This window comes from Panulirus ornatus, chromosome 25 (assembly GCF_036320965.1).
Source record: "Panulirus ornatus isolate Po-2019 chromosome 25, ASM3632096v1, whole genome shotgun sequence".
Classification (NCBI taxonomy): domain Eukaryota; kingdom Metazoa; phylum Arthropoda; class Malacostraca; order Decapoda; family Palinuridae; genus Panulirus; species Panulirus ornatus.
In genome coordinates, this window is record NC_092248.1 from 13,208,768 (window position 1) to 13,231,180 (window position 22,413).

The 22,413-nt window shown below is 40.0% G+C and overlaps 1 protein-coding gene across 1 annotated transcript; it reads left to right on the forward strand.

Annotated features, from left to right (window-relative positions):
• The first annotated feature begins 29 nt into the window (after positions 1-29).
• LOC139757278 (uncharacterized) lies at positions 30-11,343 on the forward strand. Its single transcript, XM_071677626.1, has 2 exons — positions 30-490; positions 9,860-11,343. Exons 1-2 carry the CDS (start codon positions 313-315, stop codon positions 10,060-10,062), a joined length of 381 nt encoding a protein of 126 aa, XP_071533727.1. The 5' UTR covers positions 30-312; the 3' UTR covers positions 10,063-11,343.
• The last annotated feature ends 11,070 nt before the right edge of the window (positions 11,344-22,413 follow it).

Here is a 22,413-nt window from a genome sequence, read left to right on the forward strand (position 1 = left end):
AAGTGGCATTCAGTTATGAAGAAAAAATTGTGTTTAATAAGATTGCTAATATAATAATGATTCATTAGTGGTGTATGAGGACTTTTGTATCACTTGACATTGAACAAATCAATCAGTTGCCTGATGGAATGGACTAGACTGTATATCAATGTTGTTGTAAAAATGCAATAGGAAAAGTTTACCTCTCACCTATTCTTTATCCTAACCAGTTAAGAGTGTTACAAAAGTATAGGCTAATATGTTCTTTCCAGCAAGCGTGAAAAACGTTTGGAAGAAGAGTATGTCGAACTTGAATATCAGATTCGATGCTTGATGCTTAAACCACCATCAGAAAAGACTGAAGTAGATACTGCTCAGGAAGAAGAACTGATAGCCCGGTTGGTGAAGGTTGTGGAGCAGCGTGATGAGATCATTAATTGCTTGGAGTTAGACAGGTTGCGGGAGGCACAAGAAGATGAGAGCATTGCCACTCACATGATGAAGTACCAAGGTCAGTAGATCAGATAAGGTAGTTATCTTTCAAGTACACACTTAATGACTTATGTATCTTAGCCTCTTTCTGGAGAATGACTACACTTCAGATAAGCCTGGGATACATCACGTGGCCCCCATCTGGTATATGTTTTTCACATACCATATAAAGGAAAATTATTTAGTCAGTGTCCATGTAGTTTTCAAGCAATACACAGTTCGTGACCATACTTGCTTGCAAAGTCAATGACTCTCCCTTAGGGCCTGTCAGTAAAGCTGCTTCACTGTGTTAAGATTCATAATAAAAGATATTTCTAAAGGTACTGTAGATCTGAATTGAATATAACCCAATTATTGTGATTGCCCAGAAAATATATTTCAAATGCTATATTCAAATTTAATGAAATGTAATTCTTATAATGTAACTTCACAGGACTTTAGCTATTGTCATCCTAATAAATCTTCTGTTGATCATGACCTACGTTTGCCTGTATCTTACTCAGAATTCCCGTCTTCTTCATTGACAAGCCCTCCTTTTTGTTATGGAAATTGGTCAAGTAGCAGTCTTCCTTGGCTGTAAGATTTTTTTTCTCATTTAACTTTGGTTTCTGTGTGGGAGATTCTTTCACCTCCAAAGTAGGCCTATTGGTTTAGAAAATACATGAAATTTCAAAATTCTAGAAGCTCTTCATATAGTTAATTATCTACCTATCTCTTTATGTCTCTGATGCCCATTCCCAATGGGAAGTCCCTCAAGGAGATGGCCATGGCAAAAGGGTCTCCATAACTGTTAAATTCCAGTACCACTTCTTAGCTTTTATTGCTTTTTCCTAATTAATTATCATAGCTGCCTAAGTAGTTCATGTGGAGTGGCATTAGATGATGCATATTTTTGCATATTTCCACTCCATAGGAGTTGTGAGGCATGGGCAATAGATAGAGTTGTATACCACATTGTTCCAATTCACTCTATTCCTTGCACGCCTTTCACCCTCCTGCATGTTCAGGCCCCAATCACTCAAAATCTTTTTCACTCCATCTTTCCACCTCCAATTTGGTCTCCCACTTCTCCTCATTCCCTCCATCTCTGACACATATACCCTCTTTGTCAATCTTTCCTCACTCATTCTCTCCATGTGACCAAACTATTTCAAAACACCTTCTTCTGCTCTCTCAACCACACTCTTTTTATTACCCCACATCTCTCTTACCTTATTACTACTTACTTGATCAAACCACCTCACACCACATGTTGTCCTAAAACATCTCATTTCCAGCACATCCACCCTCCTCCACACAACTCTATCCATACCCCTCGCCTTGTAACCATATAACATTGTTGGAACCACTATTCCTTCAAACATACCCATTTTTGCTTTCCAAGATAATGTTCTCGACTTCCACATATTCTTCAACGCTCCCAGAACTTTTGCCCCCTCCCCCACCCTATGATTCACTTCTGCTTCCATGGTTCCATCCGCTGCCAAATCCACTCCCAGATATCTAAAACACTTCACTTCCTCCAGTTTTTCTCCCTTCAAACTTACCTCCCAGTTGACATGTCCCTCAACCCTACTGTACCTAATAACCTTGCTCTTATTCACATTTACTCTCAGCTTTCTTCTTTCACACACTTTACCAAACTCAGTCACCAGCTTCTGCAGTTTCTCACATGAATCAGCCACCAGCGCTGTATCATCGGCGAACATCAACTGACTCGCTTCCCAAGCTCTTTCACCCACAACAGACTGCATGCTTGCCCCTCTTTCCAAAACTCTTGCATTCACCTCCCAAAAAACCCCATCCTTAAACAAATTAAACAACCATGGAGACGACATTATTCATTTATTATACTTTGTCGCCATCTCCCGCATTAGCAAGGTAGCGCAAGGAAGCAGACGAAAGAATTGCCCAACCCACCCACATACACATGTATATACATACACGTCCACACACACACACATATACATACCTATACATTTCAACGTATACATATATATACATACACAGACATATACATATATACACATGCACATAATTCATACTTGCTACCTTTATTCATTCCCGTCGCCACCCCACCACACATAAAATGACAGCCCCCTTCCCCCGCATGCGCGTTGAGGTAGCACTAGGAAAAGACAGCAAAGGCCACATTTGTTCACACTCATTCTCTAGCTGTCATGTATAATGCACCAAAACCACAGCTCCCTTTCCACATCCAGACCCCCCTCAAAACTTTCCATGGTTTACCCCAGACTATATATATAGTGCCATTATACAGAGGCAAAGGTGAGTGTTCAAATTACAGAGGTATAAGTTTGTTGAGTATTCCTGGGAAATTATATGGGAGGGTATTGATTGAGAGGGTGAAGGCATGTACAGAGCATCAGATTGGGGAAGAGCAGTGTGGTTTCAGAAGTGGTGGAGGATGTGTGGATCAGGTGTTAGCTCTGAAGAATGTATGTGAGAAATACTTAGAAAAAAATGGATTTGTATGTAGCTTTTGTGGATCTAGAGAAGGCATATGATAGAGTTGATAGAGATGCTTTATGGAAGGTATTAAGAGTATATGGTGTGGGAGATAAGTTGCTAGAAGTAGTGAAAAGTTTTTATCAAGGATGTCAGACGTGTACAAGTAGTAAGAGAGGAAAGTGATTGGTTCCCAGTGAATTTCGGTTTGCGGCAGGGGTGCATGTTGTCTTAATGATTGTTTGATTTGTTTATGGATGGGGAGGTGAATGCAAGAGTTTTGGAGAGTGAGGCAAGTATGCAGTCTGTTGTGGATGAGAGGCTTGGGAAGTGAGTCAGTTGTTTTTTGATGATGATACAGTGCTGGTGACTGATTCAGATGAGAAACTGCAGAAGCTGGTGACTGAGTTTGGTAAAGTGTGTGAAAGAAGAAAGTTGAGAGTAAATGTGAATAAGAGCAAGGTTATTAAGTTCAGTAGGATGGAGGGACAAGTCAATTGGGAGGTAATTTTGAATGGAGAAAAAGTGGAGGAAGTGATGTGTTTTAGATATCTGGGAGTGGATTTAGCAGTGTATGGAACCATGGAAGCAGAAGTGAGTCACATGGTGGGGAGGGGGCAAGGTATCTGGGAGCATTGATGAATGTGTGGAAGGTGAGAACGTTATCTTGGAGAGCAAAAATGGGTATGCTTGAAGGAATAGTGGTTCCAACAATGTTATATGGTTGCAAGGTGTGGGCTAAAGATAGGGTTGTACGGAGGAGGGTGGGTGTGTTGGAAATGAGATGTTTGAGGACAATATGTGGTGTAAGGTGGTTGATTAAGTAATGAAAGGGTAAGAGAGATGTGTGGTAATAAAAAGAGTGTGGTTGAGAGTGCAGAAGAGGGTGTATTGAAATAGTTTGGTCACATGAAGAGAATGAGTGAGGAAAGATTGACAAAGAGGATATTTGTCTCAAAGGTGGAGGGAACGAGGAGAAGTGGGAGACCAAATTGGAGGCGAAAGGATGGATAGAAAAGATTTTGAGTGATCGGGGCCTGAACATACAGGAGGGTGAAAGGCATGCAAGGAATAGAGTGAATTGGAACGATGTGGTATATGTGCTGTCAATGTATTGAACCAGGGCATGTGAAGCGTCTGGGTTATACCATGGAAAGTTTTGTGGGGCCTAGATGTGGAAAGGGAGCTATGGTTTTTGTGCATTACACATGACAGCTAGAGACTGAGTGTGAATGAATGTGGCCTTTGTTGCCTTTCCTAGCGCTACCTCACACGCGCGTGGGTGGGAGGTGAGTGCCATTTCATGTGTGGTGGGGTGGCAACAGGAATGGATGAAGGCAGCAAGAATGAATATGTACATGTGTATATATGTATATGTCTGTGTGTGTATATGTATGTATATGTTGAAATGTATAGGTATGTATATGTGTGTGTGGGGGCGTGTATGTGGGTGGGTTGGGCCATTCTTTCATCTGTTTCCTTGTGCTGCCTCACAAACACGGGAGACAGTGACAAAGTATAATAAAAAAAAAATAGATATACACACATAAATGCCCATACACACACCTATACATACATATACATATATATATATATATATATATATATATATATATATATATATATATATATATATATATATATATATATATATGTTTATCCCTGGGGATAGGGGATTAAGAATACTTCCCACGTATTCCCTGCGTGTCGTAGAAGGCGACTAAAAGGGGAGGGAGCGGGGGGCTGGAAATCCTCCCCTCTCGTTTTTTTTTTTTTTTTCAAATTTTCCAAAAGAAGGAACAGAGGGGGCCAGGTGAGGATATTCCAAAAAAGGCCCAGTCCTCTGTTCTTAGCGCTACCTCGCTAACGCGGGAAATGGCGAATAGTTTAAAAAAAAAAAAATATATATATATATATATATATATATATATATATATATATATATATATATATATATAAATATATATATATATATATATATATATATATATATATATATATATATATATATATATATATAAATATATATATATATATATATATGGTGTGGGAGGCAAGTTGTTAGAAGCAGTGGAAAAGTTTTTATCGAGGATGTAAGGCATGTGTACGTGTAGGAAGAGAGGAAAGTGATTGGTTCTCAGTGAATGTAGGTTTGCGGCAGGGGTGTGTGATGTCTCCATGGTTGTTTGATTTGTTTATGGATGGGGTTGTAAGGGAGGTAAATGCAAGAGTCCTGGAAAGAGGGGCAAGTATGAAGTCTGTTGGGGATGAGAGAGCTTGGGAAGTGAGTCAGTTGTTGTTCGCTGATGATACAGCGCTGGTGGCTGATTCATGTGAGAAACTGCAGAAGCTGGTGACTGAGTTTGGTAAAGTGTGTGGAAGAAGAAAGTTGAGAGTAAATGTGAATAAGAGCAAGGTTATTAGGCACAGTAGGGGTGAGGGTCAAGTCAATTGGGAGGTGAGTTTGAATGGAGAAAAACTGGAGGAAGTGAAGTGTTTTAGATATCTGGGAGTGGATCTGTCAGCGGATGGAACCATGGAAGCGGAAGTGGATCATAGGGTGGGGGAGGGGGCGAAAATTTTGGGAGCCTTGAAAAATGTGTGGAAGTCGAGAACATTATCTCGGAAAGCAAAAATGGGTATGTTTGAGGGAATAGTGGTTCCAACAATGTTGTATGGTTGCGAGGCGTGGGCTATGGATAGAGATGTGCGCAGGAGGATGGATGTGCTGGAAATGAGATGTTTGAGGACAATGTGTGGTGTGAGGTGGTTTGATCGAGTAAGTAACGTAAGGGTAAGAGAGATGTGTGGAAATAAAAAGAGCGTGGTTGAGAGAGCAGAAGAGGGTGTTTTGAAATGGTTTGGCCACATGGAGAGAATGAGTGAGGAGAGATTGACCAAGAGGATATATGTGTCGGAGGTGGAGGGAACGAGGAGAAGAGGGAGACCAAATTGGAGGTGGAAAGATGGAGTGAAAAAGATTTTGTGTGATCGGGGCCTGAACATGCAGGAGGGTGAAAGGAGGGCAAGAAATAGAGTGAATTGGAGTCATGTGGTATACAGGGGTTGACGTGCTGTCAGTGGATTTGAAGCAAGGCATGTGCAGCGTCTGGGGTAAACCATGGAAAGCTGTGTAGGTATGTATATTTGCGTGTGTGGACGTGTGTATGTACATGTGTATGGGGGGGGGGGTTGGGCCATTTCTTTCGTCTGTTTCCTTGCGCTACCTCGCAAACGCGGGAGACAGCGACAAAGTATAAAAAAAAAAAAAAAAAGAATATATATATATATATATATATATATATATATATATATATATATATATATATATATATATATATATATATATATATATTTTTTTTTTTTTTTTTTTTATACTTTGTCGCTGTCTCCCGCGTTTGCGAGGTAGCGCAAGGAAACAGACGAAAGAAATGGCCCCCCCCCATACACATGTACATACACACGTCCACACACGCAAATATACATACCTACACAGCTTTCCATGGTTCACCCCAGACGCTTCACATGCCTTGCTTCAATCCACTGACAGCACGTCAACCCCTGTATACCACATGACTCCAATTCACTCTATTTCTTGCCCTCCCCTCACCCTCCTGCATGTTCAGGCCCCGATCACACAAAATCCTTTTCACTCCATCTTTCCACCTCCAATTTGGTCTCCCTCTTCTCCTCGTTCCCTCCACCTCCGACACATATATCCTCTTGGTCAATCTCTCCTCACTCATTCTCTCCATGTGCCCAAACCATTTCAAAACACCCTCTTCTGCTCTCTCAACCACGCTCTTTTTATTTCCACACATCTCTCTTACCCTTACGTTACTTACTCGATCAAACCACCTCACACCACACATTGTCCTCAAACATCTCATTTCCAGCACATCCATCCTCCTGCGCACATCTCTATCCATAGCCCACGCCTCGCAACCATACAACATTGTTGGAACCACTATTCCCTCAAACATACCCATTTTTGCTTTCCGAGATAATGTTCTCGACTTCCACACATTTTTCAAGGCTCCCAAAATTTTCGCCCCCTCCCCCACCCTATGATCCACTTCCGCTTCCATGGTTCCATCCGCTGACAGATCCACTCCCAGATATCTAAAACACTTCACTTCCTCCAGTTTTTCTCCATTCAAACTCACCTCCCAATTGACTTGACCCTCACCCCTACTGTACCTAATAACCTTGCTCTTATTCACATTTACTCTCAACTTTCTTCTTCCACACACTTTACCAAACTCAGTCACCAGCTTCTGCAGTTTCTCACATGAATCAGCCACCAGCGCTGTATCATCAGCGAACAACAACTGACTCACTTCCCAAGCTCTCTCATCCCCAACAGACTTCATACTTGCCCCTCTTTCCAGGACTCTTGCATTTACCTCCCTTACAACCCCATCCATAAACAAATTAAACAACCATGGAGACATCACACACCCCTGCCGCAAACCTACATTCACTGAGAACCAATCACTTTCCTCTCTTCCTACACGTACACATGCCTTACATCCTCGATAAAAACTTTTCACTGCTTCTAACAACTTGCCTCCCACACCATATATTCTTAATACCTTCCACAGAGCATCTCTATCAACTCTATCATATGCCTTCTCCAGATCCATAAATGCTACATACAAATCCATTTGCTTTTCTAAGTATTTCTCACATACATTCTTCAAAGCAAACACCTGATCCACACATCCTCTACCACTTCTGAAACCGCACTGCTCTTCCCCAATCTGATGCTCTGTACATGCCTTCACCCTCTCAATCAATACCCTCCCATATAATTTACCAGGAATACTCAACAAACTTATACCATATATATATAGCTTGTAGATTTATGTGCTGAAAAAGGACTGATGATTGGGAATACCTGGTTTAAAAAGCGAGATATACATAAGTATACTTATGTAAGTAGGAGAGATGGCCAGAGAGTGTTATTGGATTACGTGTTAATTGACAGGCGTGCGAAAGAGAGACTTTTGGATGTTAATGTGCTGAGAGGTGCAACTGGAGGGATGTCTGATCATTATCTTGTGGAGGCTAAGGTGAAGATTTGTATGGGTTTTCAGAAAAGAAGAGTGAATGTTGGGGTGAAGAGGGTGGTGAGAGTAAGTGAGCTTGGGAAGGAGACCTGTGTGAGGAAGTACCAAGAGAGACTGAGTACAGAATGGAAAAAGGTGAGAACAATGGAAGTAAGGGGAGTGGGGGAGGAATGGGATGTATTTAGGGAATCAGTGATGGATTGCGCAAAAGATGCTTGTGGCATGAGAAGAGTGGGAGGTGGGTTGATTAGAAAGGGTAGTGAGTGGTGGGATGAAGAAGTAAGAGTATTAGTGAAAGAGAAGAGAGAGGCATTTGGACGATTTTTGCAGGGAAAAAATGCAATTGAGTGGGAGATGTATAAAAGAAAGAGACAGGAGGTCAAGAGAAAGGTGCAAGAGGTGAAAAAAAGGGCAAATGAGAGTTGGGGTGAGAGAGTATCATTAAATTTTAGGGAGAATAAAAAGATGTTCTGGAAGGAGGTAAATAAAGTGCGTAAGACAAGGGAGCAAATGGGAACTTCAGTGAAGGGCGCAAATGGGGAGGTGATAACAAGTAGTGGTGATGTGAGAAGGAGATGGAGTGAGTATTTTGAAGGTTTGTTGAATGTGTTTGATGATAGAGTGGCAGATATAGGGTGTTTTGGTCGAGGTGGTGTGCAAAGTGAGAGGGTTAGGGAAAATTATTTGGTAAACAGAGAAGAGGTAGTGAAAGCTTTGCGGAAGATGAAAGCCGGCAAGGCAGCAGGTTTGGATGGTATTGCAGTGGAATTTATTAAAAAAGGGGGTGACTGTATTGTTGACTGGTTGGTAAGGTTATTTAATGTATGTATGACTCATGGTGAGGTGCCTGAGGATTGGCGGAATGCGTGCATAGTGCCATTGTACAAAGGCAAAGGGGATAAGAGTGAGTGCTCAAATTACAGAGGTATAAGTTTGTTCAGTATTCCTGGTAAATTATATGGGAGGGTATTGATTGAGAAGGTGAAGGCATCAGATTGGGGAAGAGCAGTGTGGTTTCAGAAGTGGTAGAGGATGTGTGGATCAGGTGTTTGCTTTGAAGAATGTATGTGAGAAATACTTAGAAAAGCAAATGGATTTGTATGTAGCATTTATGGATCTGGAGAAGGCATATGATAGAGTTGATAGAGATGCTCTGTGGAAGTTATTAAGAATATATGGTGTGGGAGGAAAGTTGTTAGAAGCAGTGAAAAGTTTTTATCGAGGATGTAAGGCATGTGTACGTGTAGGAAGAGAGGAAAGTGATTGGTTCTCAGTGAATGTAGGTTTGCGGCAGGGGTGTGTGATGTCTCCATGGTTGTTTAATTTGTTTATGGATGGGGTTGTTAGGGAGGTAAATGCAAGAGTTTTGGAAAGAGGGGCAAGTATGAAGTCTGTTGGGGATGAGAGAGCTTGGGAAGTGAGTCAGTTGTTGGTATTGGAAGGTATTGCATGCATAATATACTGTAGATGATGGATATAATTTTTATACTAATTTCATATAGGGCAGCTGATTTGCTGTAGGACAAACATATAGGGTTTTTGTGGCAAAGTGTCTGAGTAACTAATTTACCCCAGGGGAATGGGTAACTTTACCTTTTTACCAATATTCAGGTTTGGAATAGACCCACTTCACCAAAATCAGTTCCCACAATGGGTTCATGCTTATATGCATGTGACCCACTTCCTCTAACTGGAACTGCAATTCTAGATGATAGAAGTCTGTATAGAATTTTATTTCATTAGCCATAGACAGTGATTCTAAAGAAATAGATGAAATAGATAGTGGCTAGATTATTCAAATCTAACTCTGAGTTTCGGTTTAAAGAATTGTTGTATTTCAATTTCAGAAAAACATATAGATGGAGTTGAGAATGGTAGTAGTTTACATGAGACCCCCAAAAGGAAGAAGGCATTGAAGTTACCCAAGAAAAAAAAGAAAAAGGAAAAGAAAGATAAAAAGGGAGCAAAGGCTGATGCAGACAAGGATATAGATGAAACTGAAACATTAGAGATGAAGAAGAAGAAGAAGAAAAAGAAATGGCTCTTCTAGAATGTTATATATTATGATTTAATGAACCAGCTGTGACAAGAAAGTTGAAATATTGAACAAAACATTTCTTGAGTTTGCCGTCTTCCATCAGATAGTGTAATTTCAAGGGTCAAAGCATCTTCAGTAGTACTTAATGATCTATTTCTTTGTATCCATGATAGTATATCCAAAAATGTGTTATACAATAATGTAAATTCCCTTATGCTGATTGTAAATCTAATTCAGTATGCTGATTTTTTACTTTTTTCAGGCAATAATATAAAATTCAGAACTGACACTTTTATAGATGCCTGTCCAAACATTCCAAATCATATCCCACGAATTTCATTAAAGATTTGGTTTATTTATGAAAATTTTTTCATCACATATGCATGGATGATATATCTTGTTATATTTGTAAAGCAATGAAGCTATGAGTTTTGGGAAATTTCAGGTGTCATATGTGTTTTAAGAGAAACAGGATTCTCTTTGGCTGGTTTAGATTATATGGTATTTACATATTTTTAAAGGTATCCAATAGTAAGCAGTGTAAGTTGAGATGCATATAGAATTTTTAAGACTTTTTAATATTCTGTTAATTGTATAACCTCTTACAAATACAGTTAATATTTTTGAGAATAACCTAAGTTTATTTGGTTCAGATAGAAAAAATTTATAAAAGTGTGAAACACATTCTCTGGTGGTGCTTGCTCCTTGAGTAATTATAAATGCATTAAGTCTATTCCAGACACATCACTTTCACTTTTTATGTGGTTTGTCCATCAAATCCCAATTTACTGTGTGCATCTTTTAAGGGCATTAAGATATTTGGAAAGGTCTATGGGGCCTGGTTCTGGATAGGGAGCTATATACGTATATTTGTATTTATATATGGGATGTGGTTGTGTCTGTGGGGCCTGGTTGTGGATAGGGAGCTATATACATATATATGTTTTTTTTTTTTTTTTTTGCTTTGTCACTGTTTCCCGCGTTTGCGAGGTAGCGCAAGGAAACAGACGAAAGAAATGGCCCAACCCACCCCCATACACATGTATATACATACGTCCACACACGCAAATATACATACCTACACAGCTTTCCATGGTTTACCCCAGACGCTTCACATGCCTTGATTCAATCCACTGACAGCATGTCAACCCTGGTATACCACATCGCTCCAATTCACTCTATTCCTTGCCCTCCTTTCACCCTCCTGCATGTTCAGGCCCCGATCACACAAAATCTTTTTCACTCCATCTTTCCACCTCCAATTTGGTCTCCCTCTTCTCCTCGTTCCCTCCACCTCCGACACATATATCCTCTTGGTCAATCTTTCCTCACTCATTCTCTCCATGTGCCCAAACCATTTCAAAACACCCTCTTCTGCTCTCTCAACCACGCTCTTTTTATTTCCACACATCTCTCTTACCCTTACGTTACTTACTCGATCAAACCACCTCACACCACACATTGTCCTCAAACATCTCATTTCCAGCACATCCATCCTCCTGCGCACAACTCTATCCATAGCCCACGCCTCGCAACCATACAACATTGTTGGAAACACTATTCCTTCAAACATACCCATTTTTGCTTTCCGAGATAATGTTCTCGACTTCCACACATTCTTCAAGGCTCCCAGAATTTTCGCCCCCTCCCCCACCCTATGATCCACTTCCGCTTCCATGGTTCCATCCGCTGCCAGATCCACTCCCAGATATCTAAGACACTTCACTTCCTCCAGTTTTTCTCCATTCAAACTCACCTCCCAATTGACTTGACCCTCAACCCTACTGTACCTAATAACCTTGCTCTTATTCACATTTACTCTTAACTTTCTTCTTCCACACACTTTACCAAACTCAGTCACCAGCTTCTGCAGTTTCTCACATGAATCAGCCACCAGCGCTGTATCATCAGCGAACAACAACTGACTCACTTCCCAAGCTCTCTCATCCCCAACAGACTTCATACTTGCCCCTCTTTCCAGGACTCTTGCATTTACCTCCCTTACAACCCCATCCATAAACAAATTAAACAACCATGGAGACATCACACACCCCTGCCGCAAACCTACATTCACTGAGAACCAATCACTTTCCTCTCTTCCTACACGTACACATGCCTTACATCCTCGATAAAAACTTTTCACTGCTTCTAACAACTTGCCTCCCACACCATATATTCTTAATACCTTCCACAGAGCATCTCTATCAACTCTATCATATGCCTTCTCTCAGATCCATAAATGCTACATACAAATCCATTTGCTTTTCTAAGTATTTCTCACATACATTCTTCAAAGCAAACACCTGATCCACACATCCTCTACCACTTCTGAAACCGCACTGCTCTTCCCCCATCTGATGCTCTGTACATGCCTTCACCCTCTCAATCAATACCCTCCCATATAATTTACCAGGAATACTCAACAAACTTATACCATATATATATATAGCTTGTAGATTTATGTGCTGAAAAAGGACTGATGATTGGGAATACCTGGTTTAAAAAGCGAGATATACATAAGTATACTTATGTAAGTAGGAGAGATGGCCAGAGAGTGTTATTGGATTACGTGTTAATTGACAGGCGTGCGAAAGAGAGACTTTTGGATGTTAATGTGCTGAGAGGTGCAACTGGAGGGATGTCTGATCATTATCTTGTGGAGGCTAAGGTGAAGATTTGTATGGGTTTTCAGAAAAGAAGAGTGAATGTTGGGGTGAAGAGGGTGGTGAGAGTAAGTGAGCTTGGGAAGGAGACCTGTGTGAGGAAGTACCAAGAGAGACTGAGTACAGAATGGAAAAAGGTGAGAACAATGGAAGTAAGGGGAGTGGGGGAGGAATGGGATGTATTTAGGGAATCAGTGATGGATTGCGCAAAAGATGCTTGTGGCATGAGAAGAGTGGGAGGTGGGTTGATTAGAAAGGGTAGTGAGTGGTGGGATGAAGAAGTAAGAGTATTAGTGAAAGAGAAGAGAGAGGCATTTGGACGATTTTTGCAGGGAAAAAATGCAATTGAGTGGGAGATGTATAAAAGAAAGAGACAGGAGGTCAAGAGAAAGGTGCAAGAGGTGAAAAAAAGGGCAAATGAGAGTTGGGGTGAGAGAGTATCATTAAATTTTAGGGAGAATAAAAAGATGTTCTGGAAGGAGGTAAATAAAGTGCGTAAGACAAGGGAGCAAATGGGAACTTCAGTGAAGGGCGCAAATGGGGAGGTGATAACAAGTAGTGGTGATGTGAGAAGGAGATGGAGTGAGTATTTTGAAGGTTTGTTGAATGTGTTTGATGATAGAGTGGCAGATATAGGGTGTTTGGTCGAGGTGGTGTGCAAAGTGAGAGGGTTAGGGAAAATTATTTGGTAAACAGAGAAGAGGTAGTGAAAGCTTTGCGGAAGATGAAAGCCGGCAAGGCAGCAGGTTTGGATGGTATTGCAGTGGAATTTATTAAAAAAGGGGTGACTGTATTGTTGACTGGTTGGTAAGGTTATTTAATGTATGTATGACTCATGGTGAGGTGCCTGAGGATTGGCGGAATGCGTGCATAGTGCCATTGTACAAAGGCAAAGGGGATAAGAGTGAGTGCTCAAATTACAGAGGTATAAGTTTGTTCAGTATTCCTGGTAAATTATATGGGAGGTATTGATTGAGAAGGAGGCTGACAGGCATCAGATTGGGGAAGAGCAGTGTGGTTTCAGAAGTGGTAGAGGATGTGTGGATCAGGTGTTTGCTTTGAAGAATGTATGTGAGAAATACTTAGAAAAGCAAATGGATTTGTATGTAGCATTTATGGATCTGGAGAAGGCATATGATAGAGTTGATAGAGATGCTCTGTGGAAGTTATTAAGAATATATGGTGTGGGAGGAAAGTTGTTAGAAGCAGTGAAAAGTTTTTATCGAGGATGTAAGGCATGTGTACGTGTAGGAAGAGAGGAAAGTGATTGGTTCTCAGTGAATGTAGGTTTGCGGCAGGGGTGTGTGATGTCTCCATGGTTGTTTAATTTGTTTATGGATGGGGTTGTTAGGGAGGTAAATGCAAGAGTTTTGGAAAGAGGGGCAAGTATGAAGTCTGTTGGGGATGAGAGAGCTTGGGAAGTGAGTCAGTTGTTGGTATTGGAAGGTATTGCATGCATAATATACTGTAGATGATGGATATAATTTTTATACTAATTTCATATAGGGCAGCTGATTTGCTGTAGGACAAACATATAGGGTTTTTGTGGCAAAGTGTCTGAGTAACTAATTTACCCCAGGGGAATGGGTAACTTTACCTTTTTACCAATATTCAGGTTTGGAATAGACCCACTTCACCAAAATCAGTTCCCACAATGGGTTCATGCTTATATGCATGTGACCCACTTCCTCTAACTGGAACTGCAATTCTAGATGATAGAAGTCTGTATAGAATTTTATTTCATTAGCCATAGACAGTGATTCTAAAGAAATAGATGAAATAGATAGTGGCTAGATTATTCAAATCTAACTCTGAGTTTCGGTTTAAAGAATTGTTGTATTTCAATTTCAGAAAAACATATAGATGGAGTTGAGAATGGTAGTAGTTTACATGAGACCCCCAAAAGGAAGAAGGCATTGAAGTTACCCAAGAAAAAAAAGAAAAAGGAAAAGAAAGATAAAAAGGGAGCAAAGGCTGATGCAGACAAGGATATAGATGAAACTGAAACATTAGAGATGAAGAAGAAGAAGAAGAAAAAGAAATGGCTCTTCTAGAATGTTATATATTATGATTTAATGAACCAGCTGTGACAAGAAAGTTGAAATATTGAACAAAACATTTCTTGAGTTTGCCGTCTTCCATCAGATAGTGTAATTTCAAGGGTCAAAGCATCTTCAGTAGTACTTAATGATCTATTTCTTTGTATCCATGATAGTATATCCAAAAATGTGTTATACAATAATGTAAATTCCCTTATGCTGATTGTAAATCTAATTCAGTATGCTGATTTTTTACTTTTTTCAGGCAATAATATAAAATTCAGAACTGACACTTTTATAGATGCCTGTCCAAACATTCCAAATCATATCCCACGAATTTCATTAAAGATTTGGTTTATTTATGAAAATTTTTTCATCACATATGCATGGATGATATATCTTGTTATATTTGTAAAGCAATGAAGCTATGAGTTTTGGGAAATTTCAGGTGTCATATGTGTTTTAAGAGAAACAGGATTCTCTTTGGCTGGTTTAGATTATATGGTATTTACATATTTTTAAAGGTATCCAATAGTAAGCAGTGTAAGTTGAGATGCATATAGAATTTTTAAGACTTTTTAATATTCTGTTAATTGTATAACCTCTTACAAATACAGTTAATATTTTTGAGAATAACCTAAGTTTATTTGGTTCAGATAGAAAAAATTTATAAAAGTGTGAAACACATTCTCTGGTGGTGCTTGCTCCTTGAGTAATTATAAATGCATTAAGTCTATTCCAGACACATCACTTTCACTTTTTATGTGGTTTGTCCATCAAATCCCAATTTACTGTGTGCATCTTTTAAGGGCATTAAGATATTTGGAAAGGTCTATGGGGCCTGGTTCTGGATAGGGAGCTATATACGTATATTTGTATTTATATATGGGATGTGGTTGTGTCTGTGGGGCCTGGTTGTGGATAGGGAGCTATATACATATATATGTTTTTTTTTTTTTTTTTTTGCTTTGTCACTGTTTCCCGCGTTTGCGAGGTAGCGCAAGGAAACAGACGAAAGAAATGGCCCAACCCACCCCCATACACATGTATATACATACGTCCACACACGGCAAATATACATACCTACACAGCTTTCCATGGTTTACCCCAGACGCTTCACATGCCTTGATTCAATCCACTGACAGCATGTCAACCCTGGTATACCACATCGCTCCAATTCACTCTATTCCTTGCCCTCCTTTCACCCTCCTGCATGTTCAGGCCCCGATCACACAAAATCTTTTTCACTCCATCTTTCCACCTCCAATTTGGTCTCCCTCTTCTCCTCGTTCCCTCCACCTCCGACACATATATCCTCTTGGTCAATCTTTCCTCACTCATTCTCTCCATGTGCCCAAACCATTTCAAAACACCCTCTTCTGCTCTCTCAACCACGCTCTTTTTATTTCCACACATCTCTCTTACCCTTACGTTACTTACTCGATCAAACCACCTCACACCACACATTGTCCTCAAACATCTCATTTCCAGCACATCCATCCTCCTGCGCACAACTCTATCCATAGCCCACGCCTCGCAACCATACAACATTGTTGGAAACACTATTCCTTCAAACATACCCATTTTTGCTTTCCGAGATAATGTTCTCGACTTCCACACATTCTTCAAGGCTCCCAGAATTTTCGCCCCCTCCCCCACCCTATGATCCACTTCCGCTTCCATGGTTCCATCCGCTGCCAGATCCACTCCCAGATATCTAAGACACTTCACTTCCTCCAGTTTTTCTCCATTCAAACTCACCTCCCAATTGACTTGACCCTCAACCCTACTGTACCTAATAACCTTGCTCTTATTCACATTTACTCTTAACTTTCTTCTTCCACACACTTTACCAAACTCAGTCACCAGCTTCTGCAGTTTCTCACATGAATCAGCCACCAGCGCTGTATCATCAGCGAACAACAACTGACTCACTTCCCAAGCTCTCTCATCCCCAACAGACTTCATACTTGCCCCTCTTTCCAAAACTCTTGCATTCACCTCCCTAACAACCCCATCCATAAACAAATTAAACAACCATGGAGACATCACACACCCCTGCCGCAAACCTACATTCACTGAGAACCAATCACTTTCCTCTCTTCCTACACGTACACATGCCTTACATTCTCGATAAAAACTTTTCACTGCTTCTAACAACTTGCCTCCCACACCATATATTTTTAATACCTTCCACAGAGCATCTCTATCAACTCTATCATATGCCTTCTCCAGATCCATAAATGCTACATACAAATCCATTTGCTTTTCTAAGTATTTCTCACATACATTCTTCAAAGCAAACACCTGATCCACACATCCTCTACCACTTCTGAAACCACACTGCTTTTCCCCAATCTGATGCTCTGTACATGCCTTCACCCTCTCAATCAATACCCTCCCATATAATTTACCAGGAATACTCAACAAACTTATACCTCTGTAATTTGAGCACTCACTCTTATCCCCTTTGCCTTTGTACAATGGCACTATGCACGCATTCCGCCAATCCTCAGGCACCTCACCATGAGTCATACATACATTAAATAACCTTACCAACCAGTCAGTAATACAGTCACCCCCTTTTTTAATAAATTCCACTGCAATACCATCCAAACCTGCTGCCTTGCTGGCTTTCATCTTCCGCAAAGCTTTTACTACTTCTTCTCTGTTTACCAAATCATTTTCCCTAACCCTCTCACTTTGCACACCACCTCGACCAAAACACCCTATATCTGCCACTCTATCATCAAACACATTCAACAAACCTTCAAAATACTCACTCCATCTCCTTCTCACATCACCACTACTTGTTATCACCTCCCCATTTGCACCCTTCACTGAAGTTCCCATTTGCTCCCTTGTCTTACGCACTTTATTTACCTCCTTCCAGAACATCTTTTTATTCTCCCTAAAATTTAATGATACTCTCTCACCCCAACTCTCATTTGCCCTCTTTTTCACCTCTTGCACCTTTCTCTTGACCTCCTGTCTCTTTATTTTATACATCTCCCACTCAATTGCATTTTTTCCCTGCAAAAATTGTCCAAATGCCTCTCCCTTCTCTTTCACTAATAATCTTACTTCTTCATCCCACCACTCACTACCCTTTCTAATCAACCCACCTCCCACTCTTCTCATGCCACAAGCATCTTTTGCGCAATCCATCACTGATTCCCTAAATACATCCCATTCCTCCCCCACTCCCCTTACTTCCATTGTTCTCACCTTTTTTCCATTCTGTACTCAGTCTCTCCTAGTACTTCCTCACACAAGTCTCCTTCCCAAGCTCACTTACTCTCACCACCCTCTTCACCCCAACATTTACTCTTCTTTTCTGAAAACCCATACAAATCTTCACCTTAGCCTCCACAAGATAATGATCAGACATCCCTCCAGTTGCACCTCTCAGCACATTAACATCCAAAAGTCTCTCTTTCGCGCACCTGTCAATTAACACGTAATCCAATAACGCTCTCTGGCCATCTCTCCTACTTACATACGTATACTTATGTATATCTCGCTTTTTAAACCAGGTATTCCCAATCACCAGTCCTTTTTCAACACATAAATCTACAAGCTCTTCACCATTTCCATTTACAACACTGAACACCCCATGTATACCAATTATTCCCTCAACTGCCACATTACTCACCTTTGCATTCAAATCACCCATCACTATAACCCGGTCTCGTGCATCAAAACCACTAACACACTCATTCAGCTGCTCCCAAAACACTTGACTCTCATGATCTTTCTTCTCATGCCCAGGTGCATATGCACCAATAATCACCCATCTCTCTCCATCAACTTTCAGTTTTACCTATATATATATATATATATATATATATATATATATATATATATATATATATATATATATATATATATTTTTTTTTTTTTTTTTTTATACTTTGTCGCTGTCTCCCGCGTTTGCGAGGTAGCGCAAGGAAACAGACGAAAGAAATGGCCCAACCCCCCCCATACACACGTACATACACACGTCCACACACGGAAATATACATACCTACACAGCTTTCCATGGTTTACCCCGGACGCTTCACATGCCTTGATTCAATCCACTGACAGCATATATATATATATATATATATATATATGTGATGGGGTTGTTAGGGAGGTGAATGCAAGAGTATTGGAGAGAGGGGCAAGTATACAGTCAGTTGTGGATGAGAGGGCTTGGGAAGTGAGTCAGTTGATGTTTGCTGATGATACAGTGCTGGTGGCTGATTCATGTGAGAAACTGCAGAAGCTGGTGACTGAGCTTGGTAAAGTGTGTGAAAGAAGAAAGTTAAGAGTAAATGTGAATAAGAGCAACGTTATTAGGTACAGTAGAGTTGAGGGTAAAGTCAATTGGGAGGTAAGTTTGAATGGAGAAAAACTGGAGGAAGTAAAGTGTTTTAGATATCTGGGAGTGGATCTGGCAGTGGATGGAACCATGGAAGCGGAAGTGGATCATAGGGTGGGGGAGGGGGCGAAAATTCTGGGAGCCTTGAAGAATGTGTGGAAGTCGAGAACATTATCTCGGAAAGCAAAAATGGGTATGTTTGAAGGAATAGTGGTTTCAACAATGTTGTATGGTTGCGAGGCGTGGGCGCAGGAGGATGGATGTGCTGGAAATGAGATGTTTGAGGACAATGTGTGGTGTGAGGTGGTTTGATCGAGTAAGTAACGTAAGGGTAAGAGAGATTTGTGGAAATAAAAAGAGTGTGGTTGAGAGAGCAGAAGAGGGTGTTTTGAAATGGTTTGGGCACATGGAGAGAATGAGTGAGGAAAGATTGACCAAGAGGATATATGTGTCGGAGGTGGAGGGAACGAGGAGAAGTGGGAGACCAAATTGGAGGTGGAAAGATGGAGTGAAAAAGATTTTGTGTGATCGGGGCCTGAACATGCAGGAGGGTGAAAGGAGGGCAAGGAATAGAGTGAATTGGATCGATGTGGAATACCGGGGTTGACATGCTGTCAGTGGATTGAATCAGGGCATGTGAAGCGTCTGGGGTAAACCATGGAAAGTTGTGTGGGCCCTCCTGTATGTTCATGCCCCGATCGCTCAAAATCTTTTTCACTCCATCCTTCCACCTCCAATTTGGTCTCCTGCTTCTCCTCGTTCCCTCCACCACTGACACATATATCCTCTTTGTCAATCTTTCCTCACTCATTCTCTCCATTTGTCCAAACCATTACAACACACCCTCTTCTGGTCTCTAAACCATACTCTTTTTATTTCCACACATCTCTCTTACCACACCACATATTGTCCTCAAACATTTCATTTCCAACACATCCACCCTCCTCCATACAACCCTATCTATAGCCCATGCCTCACAACCATATAACATTGTTGGAACTACTATTCCTTCAAATGTACCCATTTTTGCTCTCTGAGATAATGTTCTCTCCTTCCACACACTCTTCATTGCTCCCGGAACCTTTGCCCCCTCCCCCACCCTGTGACTCGCTTCCACTTCCATGGTTCTATCTGCTGCTAAGTCCACTCTCAGATATCTAAAACACTTCACTTCACTTATACATATCGACATATACATACATATACATACACATACAAAGACTTATACACATGAAGATATTCATACTTGCTTGCCTTCATCCATTCCTGGCACTACCTCGCCCTACAGGAAACAGCATCACTACCCCCTGCTTAGCAAGGTAGTACCAGGAAAGCAGACAAAAATGGCCACATTCATCCACACTTGGTCTTTAGCCATCATGTGTAATGCAGCGAAACCACTGCTACATATCCACATCTAGGCCCCACAGACCTTTCCATGGTTTATCCCAGAGCTAAGTACTCATTTTATCGACCAACCCCTAAGGGTGGATGAACAGCTGGGTTAACTGTGGACCAAATGTCACAGCCAGGATTTGAACCTGTGTGCTTGACCCTGGAAAACCTGTGAATGCGTCACATCAGGAATGCTAAACACTGCACTCCAGGGGTCCATAATTAGAGCATTCTTTTACTTTGTATCTATATTCTATGGAGGATATGCAAAATCCTTGTTACCCTAAAAGTCCTTCACTTACTTGTAAATTTCCATTTTTATAATGGATCTGGTAGAAAGGTGACAGATAAGAGTGGTTTACCGAATCGTTTTGTAACTGTCACTGATATAACATCTGCACATATATGAAGTCTGCCATATAGAAAATACATAATTACCTTGTAAAGGGTGTTTTCCATATAGTTTTGTTCGATGAATACTTTTAGTGCTTAGATCAATCCAATTTTCTTCTCCTTGAATGACAGTGTCCTAAGAAAAATATATTGTTGCTTTTGTACTAAATAACAGTTTATCATACGTGTAAAGAGATTGAAATAAGTTTGCAGAATCCAAAATAGGTTCCATTGTCTCTTGATTACTTTCAATTTCGATTATTAATTCAGAAACAAAATGAATGATAGAAGTAGTTCATAAATGAAGGTAGAGATGGTTTATAGAGAAGAGATTAAAAAATTGTGTGTTAAAATTTAATTAACATCTGCAAATTTCTGGTATGATTATTTATATTAATTTGGATGTGATTTACATTAGGTAAAAGTGAGCAAAATGTGCTTTCAGAAAAATCAGAAAAGGTGTTTTTATCTTAAAATGCATATGACAAGGCCAATAACCTTCCCAGATAATTCATGGGCTGTCATGCAGTGTACTACTTTGTTTCACTTTTACATACGTGGGACAGCACAATACCATTTAAAAATGTGCAGATGATCACAGAATGTTATCCTTTTACAATACCTATATACATCTTTTCACCGGTGATTGTTGATGCATCATTAGTGTATATGTTTACTTTGAAATACTTTATAACTGGTTGTGGAAAAATCTTATTACTGCTGTATTGCTGTAGATATTTATTTTAATTCATGGGTGCTTAAGATTTTATTTTCCTAATTTTTATGCATAATCTGCAAGTATTTTTTTATAACAAAACGAATTGGTGCCAGTGAATTTTGGAGTAAACTGGAGATTGAATCTAATTTATCAGTGCTAGATTCTTAAGGATTAAGAACTTGGGTACTATTTGAATTATTGTATTCTTGATACCTTTTATAATGCTTTGTTTACTAGGTGTGGTAAACAACTCAAAGACACTGAGCTTCCAACAAAACAGTGGTTGGTTGGTTGTTTTCCATTCAGGAATGCTTGTCCTGTGTTCATTCATTCCATGTTTTTGTATATTACCCATACCTTGCCTTGCTCTAGAAATGAAGGAATTTGTATGTAAATGTTAAAACTATTTCTCTGGTCTGTATAAAGAAATACATTTTCCAATTATTTTGTGTAGAGGAATTTAAGGTCACATTTGTCTTGGTACGAATGACTTGAGATAATTTATATATGGCAAAATCTGTACTCTTTGAAATGTGTGATGACTTCATCACGATATATCCATGTCAAAATTTTATGCAAAACATTTCTACATATGTGCAATTTTTTTTATGACAATGCATATAAAATTTCTCTTCATGTTCTCTTATTTAATGCTCCATTTTTTCCTTACATTATACATTCTTCCCCAGGGAATGTGTATGTATAAAGAAGTCTTTTTATAGTAAATGGTTTAAGTTAGTAAATAAAGATTTAATTTGGTAGATTGTCTTTTTTTTTTTTTTTTACATC

Excerpts from the sequence above, each read along its gene's own strand:
- LOC139757278 (XM_071677626.1), top strand. The coding sequence starts at position 313 with ATGCTTAAACCACCATCAGAAAAGACTGAAGTAGATACTGCTCAGGAA. Across the intron at positions 491-9,859 it reads TCACATGATGAAGTACCAAG|AAAAACATATAGATGGAGTT; the intron begins GTCAGTAGATCA and ends TTTCAATTTCAG.